Source organism: Telopea speciosissima, chromosome 3 (genome assembly GCF_018873765.1).
Source record: "Telopea speciosissima isolate NSW1024214 ecotype Mountain lineage chromosome 3, Tspe_v1, whole genome shotgun sequence".
NCBI lineage: Eukaryota > Viridiplantae > Streptophyta > Magnoliopsida > Proteales > Proteaceae > Telopea > Telopea speciosissima.
The window spans coordinates 4913858-4927512 of NC_057918.1; the positions used below are offsets into that span (position 1 = coordinate 4913858).

Here is a 13655-nt window from a genome sequence, read left to right on the forward strand (position 1 = left end):
AGGATACACACAGACACATGGAGTTGGGCAAAAATGACCAACAACCCCCCCTGAATGAACAAAATGACACTTCTGTCCCATCCCATGTGTCTGGGCGCAGCCTGCATCCCGTAAGCTCCTGGGCAGAGAACATTGCCCCATGAAAAAATGTTCAGTTTGTTTCTTTGTTAAATCCAAACCTGTAAATTCGTTGAGTTGAAAGCTCTCTCATTAGGTTTTCTGGTTGTATGTGTATTATTAGCAATTTCCTCTGATGACATTTTTGTAATGTTGGAATGGCTTAAGCTTCGAGTTACTCTCTTATTATATTGACCCGCCTTTCTATCATCACATGACAGGCATCACAGGTCAATACTAAAGAAATGCTTTCCTGAAGAATCGCTTAGAAAACCAGAAGTGATAGCACATGAGGTTGGTTGGGTGAAGAAGGGAAAGAGGAAAAGACAAAAAGTTGAGATGGTTTGTAATGTGAATTTCACATGAGAAAATAAAGTGTAATACAATCTCTCTCAAAAAATTCCCCTCTTGGAAGAGAAGCCCTAGTAGAGACAAGGCTTAGTTCAGTTGATTGGGAAAGAAAAGCTCTAGTTTTATCCAGGAAGCAAACAAAAGAAAGGGAGAGGGTTCTCTCAGCAAGCAGCACAGGAATTGGACCCAACCTATTATTGTTTGCGGAATTGGGAATCAGTGAACCTATTCCAGTGAATCAGATTAGAATCACCTGCATCGATTCTAAAAATTCGGTCATTTCTAGGATACAGGCTGATTCCAGCTGAATTGGAATCATAATCCATGGAGACCAATTCCATTGCCAATTTTGCTTTACTTGAATCATCTTGAATTTCATACATTTTTTTGATGAAACCTTGAATTTCATACATTAAATGCCTATAAGAAGGTTAAAAGAATTTAAGAATGAAAATATACAATAGTAATCAGCTTCCCTACTCATACAAGGTCTATACCATAGCCCCATCTCTATCAGCTCCTTGATGGCCTGTTCTGCTTCCAAATGACTTCTGGCTGAACATCCGAACCAAGCCACTTCTCGACCTTGAAGTTGATTGAGACCCATGGGCTGATTGATCTTCACCATTTTTCTTTGCAAGCTCATGAGATAGAGATTGAACAAGTTTAACAAAGCGTCGCCTAAAAGTTGGATACCTTGATGCAGTCTTGGTGATCCCTTGGAGCCTTCAGAGGGAAAAAGAATGAGGATACAAGACCGTTACAAAATGAAAAGTTAAGCAGTTACTCTAAAGAAATCCACGTAATTATTACCTTCGGGCAAATGCATCAAGTTCAGCTTGTTTCTGCTCAGTGTCTGGTGGTGTTAGATCCAAAATTTTCAATCTATCTGGATGGCCACTTAACAAAACCAATTTGCAAAGGTAGTTCTCCTCAGCTTCTGAAAGATTCTCAGCTTTGATCTGATCTTTCAAAATCAAGACGGGGTTGAAGAACCAATCAAAGAAAGATTCTTTTGGTCTGTTGGTTAGAGTTATCTCAGTCACATTGTCACCTACAATAATTAAAACATGTCAAGCCTGTTATGTGTGTTTGTGTAAAGATGTAGAATTATTTGCTACTACTTGAAAGTAAAAGAATAGACAATTAGAGGAAATCATGATTCCACAATGACAGGTGTTAGGGATGATTTTGGTCATTCTGAGGATGTTCCTGACAAACCAAGACCCCTTTTTGTACAGGGACTAAGATAATCTAACTTGTAACAAATTCACTAGTCAATATTGTAATGCTTGCACACTTGTGAACTCCACACACATGCTGCAAATATTTTTTTTTTCTTGAATCGTTGGTGCAGAAGTGCAGGATCATTCTCCCTCAATCTTTCTTCAGTTCTGTGTCATTTCCCATGCACTGGATCTTTCTTCTTGTCACTTTGCATACTTGATTTAAGACCTTTCTTTGTGGTACCTTTGTTGGTCAAAATTGCCAAGCTCATAGACCCTTCTTTAGCAGCCATTCCCATGCAAAAAACCAGTAAGAACCTAAGGTCAAATCCCTTACAGTCGATGCTACCCAGGTTATTTGCTCCAAGTCCCCTGGCTTACAAGTCACTATTTCCAGAAAGTTGTTCTACCATACTTCTGACATCTTCAGATTCACAATGAACTTGAAGTGGGGTAAGAGGAATACAAAATTAAGCACTTGATGGTATTTTTCCAACACGATTTTTACATGTTTGTCAGGTTCCTCTCTATATGAAGGGGATTAGGCTATGTTACATGGATAGGAACAAGGGTGCTGGAGTCCAGCACAAACACAAAGTATCAGACTCAGAAAACCCCACAAAATGGCTTCAGGACAAAGGGTGTATATAGAATTTTACACTTTTTATTTCAAATAATTCTTATTCATGTGTTTCTGTAGCTAAGTTACATGTATTGTCTTCAAATATATGTCTATAGCAGCTAATAGCACATTATGATAGGCTACCAAAAAGCTTTTACCATCCTTTGAGGATGGATATAATAATGCGGTATCTCCAAATGACTAGATAACATGGGGGCTTAGGTGACATGCATACTATTCATTATGCAATTTACTTTATTAAACGATCTTTTTCTTTCTTGTTCTGGTAGTAGCTTTCACTTACTCAGCAGTATTCCCTCACAGTTGGCCTTGGCAGAACGTAGAAGTGCCTGAAGAGTGCAATAAGCTGGTAAGCCAACGCTTACAACGCTGCTGCAACCTGTGCTTGATTTAGCGTCTTCTATATCTTCTGGTCTTATCAGTCCTTCAGCAACCAGAAGCTCCCCGTGCTTTTTACACTCCACAAATAAACCTTCAAGTAACTACAAGTATAATATTTCAGTTATTGTACCATAACATTTTTCCATCACCAAACTTTGAAATAAAAATGAGTTTTTGATTCCAGCGAGACTGCACCAACTTGCCAAATTTTAGGTCTGCCAGCAATATCCAATAAGATACCTCAGCGACACATGTGGTAAGGCAACTTTGGTGACTTTAATTTGTACACTAAAACCAAGAAAACTTGATGAGCCAATGCTTCTCAGTGGAATTTTCAATGCAATGTTGCATCTGTCCAGATAATTTACATGCAAAAGAATAGATACCTCAAGGGGATTCAATTCAATGATTGAATTCTTGAGTGAAGACAAACGAGAGGGAGGATTGCGAAAAGAGTCAGGTCTTGAGAAAGAAGTTGCACGAGAGGTGGTCTGCGATGAGGGCACTTTCTTCCGGTACTGGAGCCTGATAATTTTAATAAGTAAGTAGCTTTTCAAGTTATACATGGAATACAAACAAATAATGCCCTTAAAACATAAAAAATGGTGCAAAATAGCACCTGGGAAAGCAGGACCCTTCTGGTGTGTCAAGAACGTCATTACTGTATTCATCATAAATGGATAAGGACGAGATAATATAACGGAGCCCCAAGAAAATAGAAGACTCCTACATTTCAAATCCCAAAGCAACAAAACTGTGAGTATGTAGTCAACTGAACATCAAAACTATATACAGAAAGCCTTCTAAGCATAAGACTATGACCTGGTAAGTAACAACAGCTGCATAAGCACCTAAAAAGACGCTTGATACCATTGAACCCAGTACAGCTCCGATAACTGCCAATGGCCAAAGTAGGATGACAAGACCTGCGAATGGCACACATATTGTCTCCAAGAAAGGTCCTTCCCGACCTATAAGATCATGAAACAATCGGTGCCATCCCTTGAAAAGCATGTAAGGGCTTTTGTACAGGGCAACAAGCGTAATTACTGGCATGTCAACAATAATTCCAAGAAGTCCAGCTAATAAAGCACCTGGAATATGGAGCAATCTGCAGGATATTTAATAGCAAATTCTGTAAGACAATATTTTGTTTTCTTTGGTTAGTAAATAGCTTAAGGGCCGGGGGGGGGGTCTCAAAGATAATATTATTAACATGAGAACATGTAACTAGATATCCAATTTAATTGGAGTGTCTTGCTCATATAATAGTGTCAGTTCAAAGCCCAACATGTTATTGGGTGGCATCATGCTAACAGTGACCATTAAGACAGCTACATATTGATATAAAGAAGGCAATAGATTAAATGGGTACATTCTGATGGTAACTCCTGCATGTGACTTTTTTTAACCACAACTGCATGTTTCTTTCATCCCTCATGTTTAAAACTGAAATAATCTCATTCCAGTTGGTTGTGAAAATTGTTATGTTAGAGAATCATCAACTTATGAACAACTTTGGTGAAGCTACTACCTGCCACATGGGATTTTAAGAAGATTTCTTGATAACTACACTAATTAAATTCTGATATCAAGGTTTATGTTCAATCAACTTACAGGCTCAAGCCCATCTGCTAAGCCTTTTCCTTCTGATAGATATGAAACTTAAAGTCGAAAGAGTCTAACACATATTATAATGTGTTATAATATAACTATAGAAAGCACATCTGCACACCGAAATCCCTAAGTGTTATTCATTGAAATCCAAACTAAGAGTAGCCAATGGCGATTAAATTCTAGAAAACTTGTGGTGCATGACTTAAGTTTTCATCACATGCAATGCATATATAACAATAATGGAGATTCAGTTTAAGGTAAGCAACTTGATAAGACAATGGAATTTGTTATGGACTAGATAAAGGCAGTATCAAAAGGACAAAACAAATATGAAACCTGATCTCATATGGTTTCCCATTTGGGGGTTCTTGAAGGCGAAGGTCATCCATAATTGAGAAATAGGAGTGAAAACATACATCAGTAAAGTCTCTGACCACAGTAAAGCTTCTTTGTACAGAGCTCCAAGTTCCATCCTATAAGGTCAACAGAAAAGGAGATTTCCATGAGGGAACAAAATGAAACTAAAAACACTAAGAAATTAAAAATTAATATTTTGTTGAATACAAAATTATGACATACAATCATACAGTGGAGAAAATCATCAGTATTTCCTTCTCCAACAGCTTCAAAGGTGGCAGCCAGGGGTACAAGAAACCCATACCCTGCACCAGCCAGAATACTTCCAACAATGCCCACCAATGGCCACAAGATCAAGAGAACAGAAATGCATATGGACAGAGCAAGCTTCAGAACTGGCCCAAGTAGTTTGGCTCTGCCTTACAAAACAATGATCATAGCAAATAGATCACCACACTGCAGGAAAAAAGCTAACAGGCCAAGAAAAAAAAATCCAGCAAAGTGAACTACCGTGCAATGCAATAATATGTCCAGATACTGTGGACTGGCCAAAGACCCAAAATGACTGCAGAGTTACCAATCGAGATGATAAGGCATATCAATGGGCAGAAAATAACACCTGTAGAGGACACAAAATAAATGATTAAGATTAAAAGATAGAAATCAAATATTCTAGTTAGTCACTAATTATCATCGAGGATTTGCATCGTTTACTTATTGTAGATGCATGCTGTTCTTCCTACTCTGGACAACTAACTAACGATTTATTTTTTTTTTAGAGCCAAAAGTAAACCAGAGGACCAAAAAATTATCCAGAACAATTCGAAACAAAACAATAGCAGGTAAATCTAAATGGAAAACCAACCTTTAACGATGCCCAGAAGTAGAAGTGCAATGAAGAACGGCAAAAACCGGAGAAAGCTCCAGAAAGAAGCCCAAAACCCCCTGGGGGGCTCCATCTCGGATTTGCTTACCTAGAATTTCAAACTCACTTAAAACCCAAGTCACAGTTACCCAGTTCAAGGATCAGAAGACACAGAATTCCACTCATAACTGTTGAAAGAAACTATTTGACTTATTAAAAACTATCTTTACCGACTCACATCAATGGATTAGCACGGAAATTTCTGAACCAACAACGCCACGGGAAAAGACTAAAGAGGGAGGGGGGGAATCAAGTGGAATCTCAGATTGTTTTTGGGATTCAGAGGCACGAAGTTTTTTTTTTTGGTAAGAAAGAGGCAGGAAGTTAGATAACCGCTCCAGAGGGCTTAAATGAATTTTAGCAATACAAGGGAAGGGACTCTCACCAGTCACCAGTCACCAGTCACCAGTCACGACTGTCGACTCTTTGTTTTTTTTTTTTTGAAGAGAGAGAGAATATTAGGGAATTGGATTCTTCATTCATTCATGAGATGTTGTCCTCGTGTCGTGCTTTAAAAGCAAAGCTACTTTGTGTATGTGGGTGGGGGGTTGTCCACCTAAGATGTTCTCATGCACTAATCAAATTTATTTATTTTTTTTAAATGTGAAAACAAATCATAACTACTAATTATACAAGATTAAAAAAGGGTTTTTATAACATAATTTTGATTGTCCTTTGTTTTGTTTCTAAAAATTATTTAAGGTTAAATGTTCTCTATGCTAGGGGTGCAGGCGATGTGCCCAAACACATGGAAGTGGGCAAAATGATCGCCTCACCCCCTTGGATGGTCGAAATGATCATCCTATGTGTTTGGGCACAGCTTACGCTCTCTAGAGAACAATCACACATTATTTAATATAAAGATAAAAAAAAGGGGTTTCAAAATAATGTCATTATGTCATTGAGAATGTCTAAATAACATCTCTATAGGTGTATTTAGAGCTTGACACTTTAGATTTTCATGTATATAATGCTTAATTTGATTAACCTATTGTCCACTTAAGTCTTGACTGATGTGGTAAGTTTAAGCTAAAAAACATTATACCATGTGACATAATAAACAAGTCAAATGATAAGAAAAAAAATTTAACACATTGGAGGAGCATGTAAATATGCAATTGAGTTTGGTTTGAAAATTTTGACAAATGAATTGTCATCATTGTCCCATGAGATCAATGTGTTGGATATTCCTCCACCCAAAAAAGAAGACATCGGCCAATTTGGATTGAATCGACTGACACCGTGCCCCATTTTCACTTTTCTTAATCATTTTTTCTTGAATCAGAATTGGATCGATCGATTTCTAATCCTTTTCTTTATAATTCATCTTAAATTGGACTGATTTATGGGCCGATTTTGGATTCCTGAATTGATTTAATTTTCACCATAAAATAGCTTAAAATCTTGATTCGGATCAAAATACTCTCTAACCGATTCCGTTTCCAATTCTAAGTTTTAAAAGCTTGGGTGATCTGAAGGATGCTCCAACAATCCAAGGTCGGACCAATCAGATTGATCCTCCACATGGATAAAAAATGGACCACGCTGGTAAACTTATCTTAGTGGGGGCCGTGGGGCCATGGGTGTAAATTATCTTTTTCCCCTAACACCACACGTGTTGATATGATTATATTAGCCTTCAACAGAAAATTATCACCTCGATTTGTCTACTCGTCAATTCCTTCTAATGGAGGAAGGTGGATTTCACCCGAATGGGGTAGGATGGTCCTTTTCACCCCCTATTAGATGGAATTGAGGAAATTAACGGACAGGTAAAATGAAGGGATAAATATCCATCCTAATACCTCTACAAACATGTGAAACCCTAAAAAATTGCCTCAATAACAAATGTGATTATTGTGCTGGCGGCTGATATCGAACTTTGACATCGAGAAGGTTGAAGACAAATTTGCAATCGCTTTTCAAGATCATGGGCTGTGAGATCTCTCTCAATCAGGTATTATCAATGCTTTCCCCCACGCTTCCATGTTGAATTGGGGGGCTTTAAAGAGTAACGACAGAAAAAACAGAGAAGAAAGCATCTAATTGTAGGACAGAGGACAAAGATGATGACTTTAGATTAGGCCTCCAATTCTATATTTGAACTGTATTAAATACTAATTAAGGGAGGCTGGGAAAGAAAGTCACATGGTCTGAAAAGAAAGAGTTGTTTCAAGCTTTCAACTTCAAACCAACTTTGGAGATTGATTACTGTAACTTGATTATGAGAGAGAGAGAGAGAGATCTCACCAACCTCTATCTAATTTAGTGTTCTTCACCAACCTGTAGATAATTGAGTGATCTGTAGTTTCATTTAAAATTAAAATTTTGGTCCCCAAAATAACTGACCCAACAACAGAAGCCAACCCAAATCTTCCGAACTCGTTTTGGAATTTCTAGCCTATGAACACTACTTAAATTGTTAAATTTAATTACGTAATATCGATAAATTTGATACAAATTTAGAAAAATCATTGTAGGAACCCCTACAATCAGAGAAGAAGGGCTAAAAGATGACTAAAAAGAACGATGGCAGAAGTAGTTGGTGGTTGGTTCTGAGAGCAACAAGAGCCTAAATTGGAAACTGAAAGCTGAACAAGATTTTGGACCAATTCCTTGGGTTGATTGCCAGGAATCCAAGTTATGGAAGCTTTCATTTCTATCTATTTTCATCAGAAATATTGTCTGGATACTTAAATGCGTCACTGCTTGAATTATGGAGCTAGTTTAACTATAGAGAGTTAGTTAGTTAGTTTTTTCCAGTGAATGATAAATGTAGTTCTAATTCAGTATCGCATTTTCCATCGAATTAGTAGAATCAAATTGTTGGCTTCTGAATTTTATCTTATCTATAAAATGATATAGGTTTCTTATTAAATCTATGCACTAAATCAAATGGAGTTCAACAACAGGCAGAGACTTCTCTTATTTCTTCTTTTAATTTTTGGTTTTGGACCTTTGGTTCTGTGCAACTTCATGAATGTATTGTTCAACATAAATTGGGGCAAGGCTCAAGTACAAGAGTCATACATGACCCACAGTACATCATCCTTGAAAAATATAACAGTCGTTCTTATATTGACACCCTGGCCTCACATTTTAAAGTGGAAACAACTAAGATTGGATGGTCACAATATGCAGATTCTTAAATTTAGGTTAGAAAAACCGAAAAGAGAATCAGTTCAGAAGAAATAGCTTACCTGGAAAGACAAAAAATGGACCACCAGAGTCTTTAATGCAGTATGGAGGAAAACTGGAAGATTATGAACCCTATAACTGAAAGGAAAAACAAAGAAAAAAGTTAAACCTCAAAGCATTTTAAAGTCAAATTTAAACAATTAAGTGGATGGATACTCAAATATGTATGGTCTAACCACCCAGTGCCTGTTCCTGCAGTTACAAGCCCAAGTCAATTCTCAAAGATTCAATAATCTACCATTTGTACACCAGACATCCTCTGATTTAGCTACAATACTCCAGGGACAAAAAAAAAGAACAGTCAATGATGCAAAGTCTTGAGCTCAAAAGGGAGTTCAGAGCTTGCAGTAGAGAGAAAAATATAAAGGGGGAAAAACTCAAACAAAATCCAGAGCAACTCAAGCTACTGAAAACTAAATGATAAAACCCTACTGTGACCTATTAAATTCAAACCATAAAATTTGATTTCACTTCGTCATATGAAACCTTGAATCAGATATCAACTCAATGGATATATTGTATGACAGTTCAATGAACAATGCCCACTACCCTCGCAGCAATGTCTCACTCTGTTTAAAAAATACAGGTTCTCGTCATCAGAAATCTATGATTATATCCATCTGTATTTCCTAGAAGTGAACATGAAGAAAAATGTTACAAGGGTCAATAAAGCAACAAATTATTTGAATTAGGGGCAGCAACCTTACAACATAATATGATATCAGAGGCCCCTACTTTACAAAATTGTAGGGATGTAAGTAAAGAATTCCAATATCATACAGCATAGACCTTGTTGATGACACAAAACCGCTTTATGGGAAAATGATGTAAACACTGCTGGTAGTACATGCACTCTCAAATTCTCTTTCCTCCGACCCTTTGACACTCTCTCCCTGACCATCTGGGTCCCCCTGTATACAAATTGTGAGAAATCCCTCCCGTGCACCCATTGGCTTGGCGTGGGAGATGCCAATACATGCGAGTGGGCATTTAGATCCCTCCCCCCCCCCCCCCTCACACAAAAAAATTTATTTATTAGTTTCCATGTGTTTGTTGAGTATAAAGCTCCTCTCTATCAAATGGTTTACCTCTTCTAGGGACATCTGCCAAGTTACAAAAGTCTGACAAAGTCTTCCTAATCTTCAGATTTTTCTTCTTCTCCACAGGACGGGGTCCTAAGATGCTTTCATCTATATTTACACCGTGATCTCGTGAGGACTGTATGACAGCATCATAAGCTTTTGAAGACAGGTGAAAGCCCTCATTGTTAGCCCTCAAATACAGCTCATATGCAAGTTTTGGCTTAGCATCTTTCGCAAGAGCTTCAATCAGCATCTCATATGTTATCTCATTTGGGGAGGTATTCAAAACTTTCATCCGGTGGAACCATTCAAATGCAGTACTTCCCATGTTGTTCCGTGCACACCCACTGATAATCGCATTAAAAGTAATAACAGTTGGTTCAATACCAGATGAAACCATATCTCGGATGATGGAATCTACCATCTTGGACCTTCCTTGTCCAGCGTAAATTGATGCCATAATTGTGAATGCATACAAGTTTGGCACGACACCCACTTTAACCATATGTTCCCATACTCGGAGGGCCTCATCATAGAGTTTTCCTTTCTCAAGGGCACTAAGCAATGCTCCGTATGAAACAATTGTAGGCTTTTCACCTTGCTCCACCATCCTCCTAAATATCTGCACAGAAGCTGAAGTTTCTGATGCTTTGGAACAAGCTACAAGAACTGAATTCCACTCCCGACTTCCTGGCTTTAGGCCTTTCTCTTCCATCTTGTTAAGCAACCTAATACCCCATCTCCAAATACCTTTTCTCCTAGCTGCAGCGAGTAGAAAGTTGAAGTGTGAAACAATTAATTCATGTGATAGGTTATTTGGCTTTGGTCCCTTATCCAACAAATCTTCATAAATCTCCAAAGCAGCCCACCATTTCTTAGCCTTGCCCATCAACCATATTATATGGTTGCAAACAGATAAACTGATATCAGACTCCTCCTCTCTTATCCTATTATACAATTCCTTTGCCACAATATAATGACCTTCAAGCGTACATGCCCATGCAAGGCGCTCATGTTCAGCCCGTCCAAGTCTCAGCCCAGCCTTATCCATTTCAGTAAGAAGCTTCAATACATTGCTGTTCAAGTGATCTCCCTTCACAAGCCACTGCCGCATCACTTGGTAGCAAATACGAATGGTTAAGTTCTCGAGCTTAATGAACTCAGTTTCCCAATTGTCATCACCATCTTTTCCTATCACATCCGTTTGATATTTTACTCTTAATTCAACAAAAAACTTAAGGGCTCCACTCCCATCTTCCATTCTTCTATAAACAAGCAAGGCTGTTGAATAGGATACTGGAGATGGGGATAAACCCTTCTCTTCAATCTCCTTGAGAAAATTGAGGGCCTCAATACACCGTCCTTGTTCTAAATAAATGGCCATTAAAGTATTGTAAGTGACAACATTAGGAAGGATACCTTCCTCTGCCATATCTAACATGACTTTCTCCACTTCTCCAAACTGCTCAGATTGTTTCACTGCACCCAATAGACTATTATATATGAAAAGGTTTGGACCAGCGAAACCATTGGTCTCCTTCTTCTTTCTCTTAAGCCACTCGACAAGAGCTACAGCAGACTCTAATCTCTTTTCTTTGCCAAAACTTCTGATCATTGAAGAATATACAGAAAGGGGCAGTTCCGAAAAATCCTTAAGAACATCTTCTATATCTTCCCGGGTTTTAGCATACTGTAAGCTCCAAGCTAATGCACGGACATCAATTCGTGCATTCTTCGCTTCAACTACTTCTCTCTCATAATCACAATCTCCTCCTCCTCCTTTAGTTGGAATTACCCCACCATCTTTTCCCTCGACAATATCAAGGGAGCCTTCTTCCTCATCATCCGCTTTTTTAAGTAAACTATCTCTACGATTTGGAGACTCTTCATTGAATTCCTTCCCAATCGCTCGTTGCTCAAATGCCCAAGCCAAGGCAAAAGACGCACCAGACGAAATTCTAGATGGTTCACCAACAAAAACAAAATTCAGTTTCGAGTTGTTGGTGAAAATCCCGTATGAAGCATCACGTTTTGGATACCAACGTCTATGAGTACTTGAAGCAAACAAGTGATGGGAACTTCTTCCCTGACGTACGGCATTACCAATTAGCAATCTTCTCTTTGTTTTCCTTGTTTTTGAAATACAGGAATAACCCACATCAAACTCCAAATGAGGGGTTGCCCAGAAGTCCCCTTTTAAGGACCAAAGGCTCAGAGCTTCCATCTTTGATATGAATCACAAAGCTATTACAAAGAGTCCATTCAGGAGTAAGAAGACAAGAGAGGGTAATTAAAGTTCAGACTCGACTTCTCACTAAAACTTCAACCAGATAAAGGAAACAGAAATCAAAACTTTCATGAACTTTCCTTTGTGGAGTATGAGACTAAAGAATTTATAGATGGAGCTTGGTTCATACCCGTGAGGATTGAAGACCAGTGCGAGGGAGAGGATCCTGAATTTTTGTTTCCCATGACTGAGAATCGAATCCACCTGTGAAGTTGGTCTTGACGAATGAAGATTAAAGGTTTTACGCCTGGATAAAATAGGCTAAACGTCTCACAACCTCTCATATGGAACATAACGTTTACTTTATGCTACGCTTGGTTGGCTATAAAACACTAGGAAGAGAAAAATATCAAAATAAGGGCTACGAATTGGGCTCTTCTCCTGCGATCCCAGCACCCAGGGAGTGCCCAGGGAGGCATCCAAAGTGGGCGCACGGAATGTGTGCCTGCATGGGGGCCGGCGCACATCCAGCAGCCCAGTGCCGTTGGATACTCCCTGGGCTCTCAGGTCGCAGGAGAAGAGCCGGGCTCAGCTTGTTGCAGGTTGAAAAGCCCAGCCCGAGGCTTCAACCCAGGCCCTATCCGGGCTCAGGTTCACAGGCCCAAACACACACCCCTAAAATTGCCATCCTTGTATTTTATGGTCGTCCCAATATCCTCATGGGCCTTCTCATAATCCTCGTACATTCAAAACTTTATTTTGACACTTGGTGAACTCTGTTTCAGTTGAAACTTGAAATGAGGTGGCAAACTTGGGCCCAATATCTTCATGGGCCTTCTCATATATATATATATATATATGAAACGAAAATTAAGACACCATTGATGAAGCTTTACCCGCTTTTCTTGTTTATTTCATTAGGTAAGATAATTTTTACTGTACCCTAGGAGGCAAAGGCTCTTACAGCCTTACCTTCGCTTTGCCACATGGGCTTCCTTTGTAAATCTCAGATTTGGGCCTTACTTTACCATTGTCGCATGGGCTTCTTTGTAAATCTCAGATTTGGGCCTTACCTATTTAGTATTTATTCAATCTCTCTCTCTCTCTCTCTTTGTTCAAAATAAACTAATGGGAGGGGGTTTCCCCGTAACGTCACAGGGGGAATCTGCACACCATACCAACGGCGATGTGGAAAACAGTATCTTATACATGGGGCCAACATGATCAAATCAGGAGGGAGAAAGCAATAAAGAATCCCATGTGTGAGAGAGAAATGGTACTCTATCGTCGTGGCAGTTCTTTTCCCTAATAAATAAATATAGTCAAAAGAACAGATAGGATACCCTAATTTTTATTTGGTTCCTGGGTAAATTACACATCACCCGCTGGTTTTTTTTTTTTAAATTCAAATCACTCCCTCTACAGTAAGGATGTCAAAATGAAATAGGAATCGAATATCGGAAACGGAACCGACCGTTTACGATCGAATTGAACCGCATCGCAGAAAAATTATCCGATTTTGATTTTATAG

At 38.7% G+C, this 13655-nt stretch overlaps 2 protein-coding genes across 2 annotated transcripts; both read right to left on the minus strand.

Moving 5' to 3' along the window:
• Positions 1-873: 873 nt before the first annotated feature.
• LOC122654007 (uncharacterized membrane protein At3g27390-like) lies at positions 874-5756 on the minus strand. The gene is made up of 11 exons (XM_043847981.1): positions 5558-5756; positions 5203-5311; positions 4915-5107; positions 4672-4808; positions 3541-3829; positions 3338-3444; positions 3105-3243; positions 2621-2819; positions 1282-1522; positions 966-1194; positions 874-888 (listed from the first exon to the last, which is right to left on the minus strand). Exons 1-11 carry the CDS (start codon positions 5649-5651, stop codon positions 874-876), a joined length of 1752 nt encoding a protein of 583 aa, XP_043703916.1. The 5' UTR covers positions 5652-5756.
• Positions 5757-9835: 4079 nt separating this feature from the next.
• On the minus strand, positions 9836-12392 carry LOC122655658 (protein LOW PHOTOSYNTHETIC EFFICIENCY 1, chloroplastic-like). Its single transcript, XM_043849917.1, has one exon. The coding sequence runs from the start codon at positions 12119-12121 to the stop codon at positions 9851-9853; it is 2271 nt and encodes a 756-aa protein (XP_043705852.1). The 5' UTR covers positions 12122-12392; the 3' UTR covers positions 9836-9850.
• Between the last annotated feature and the right edge of the window lie 1263 nt (positions 12393-13655).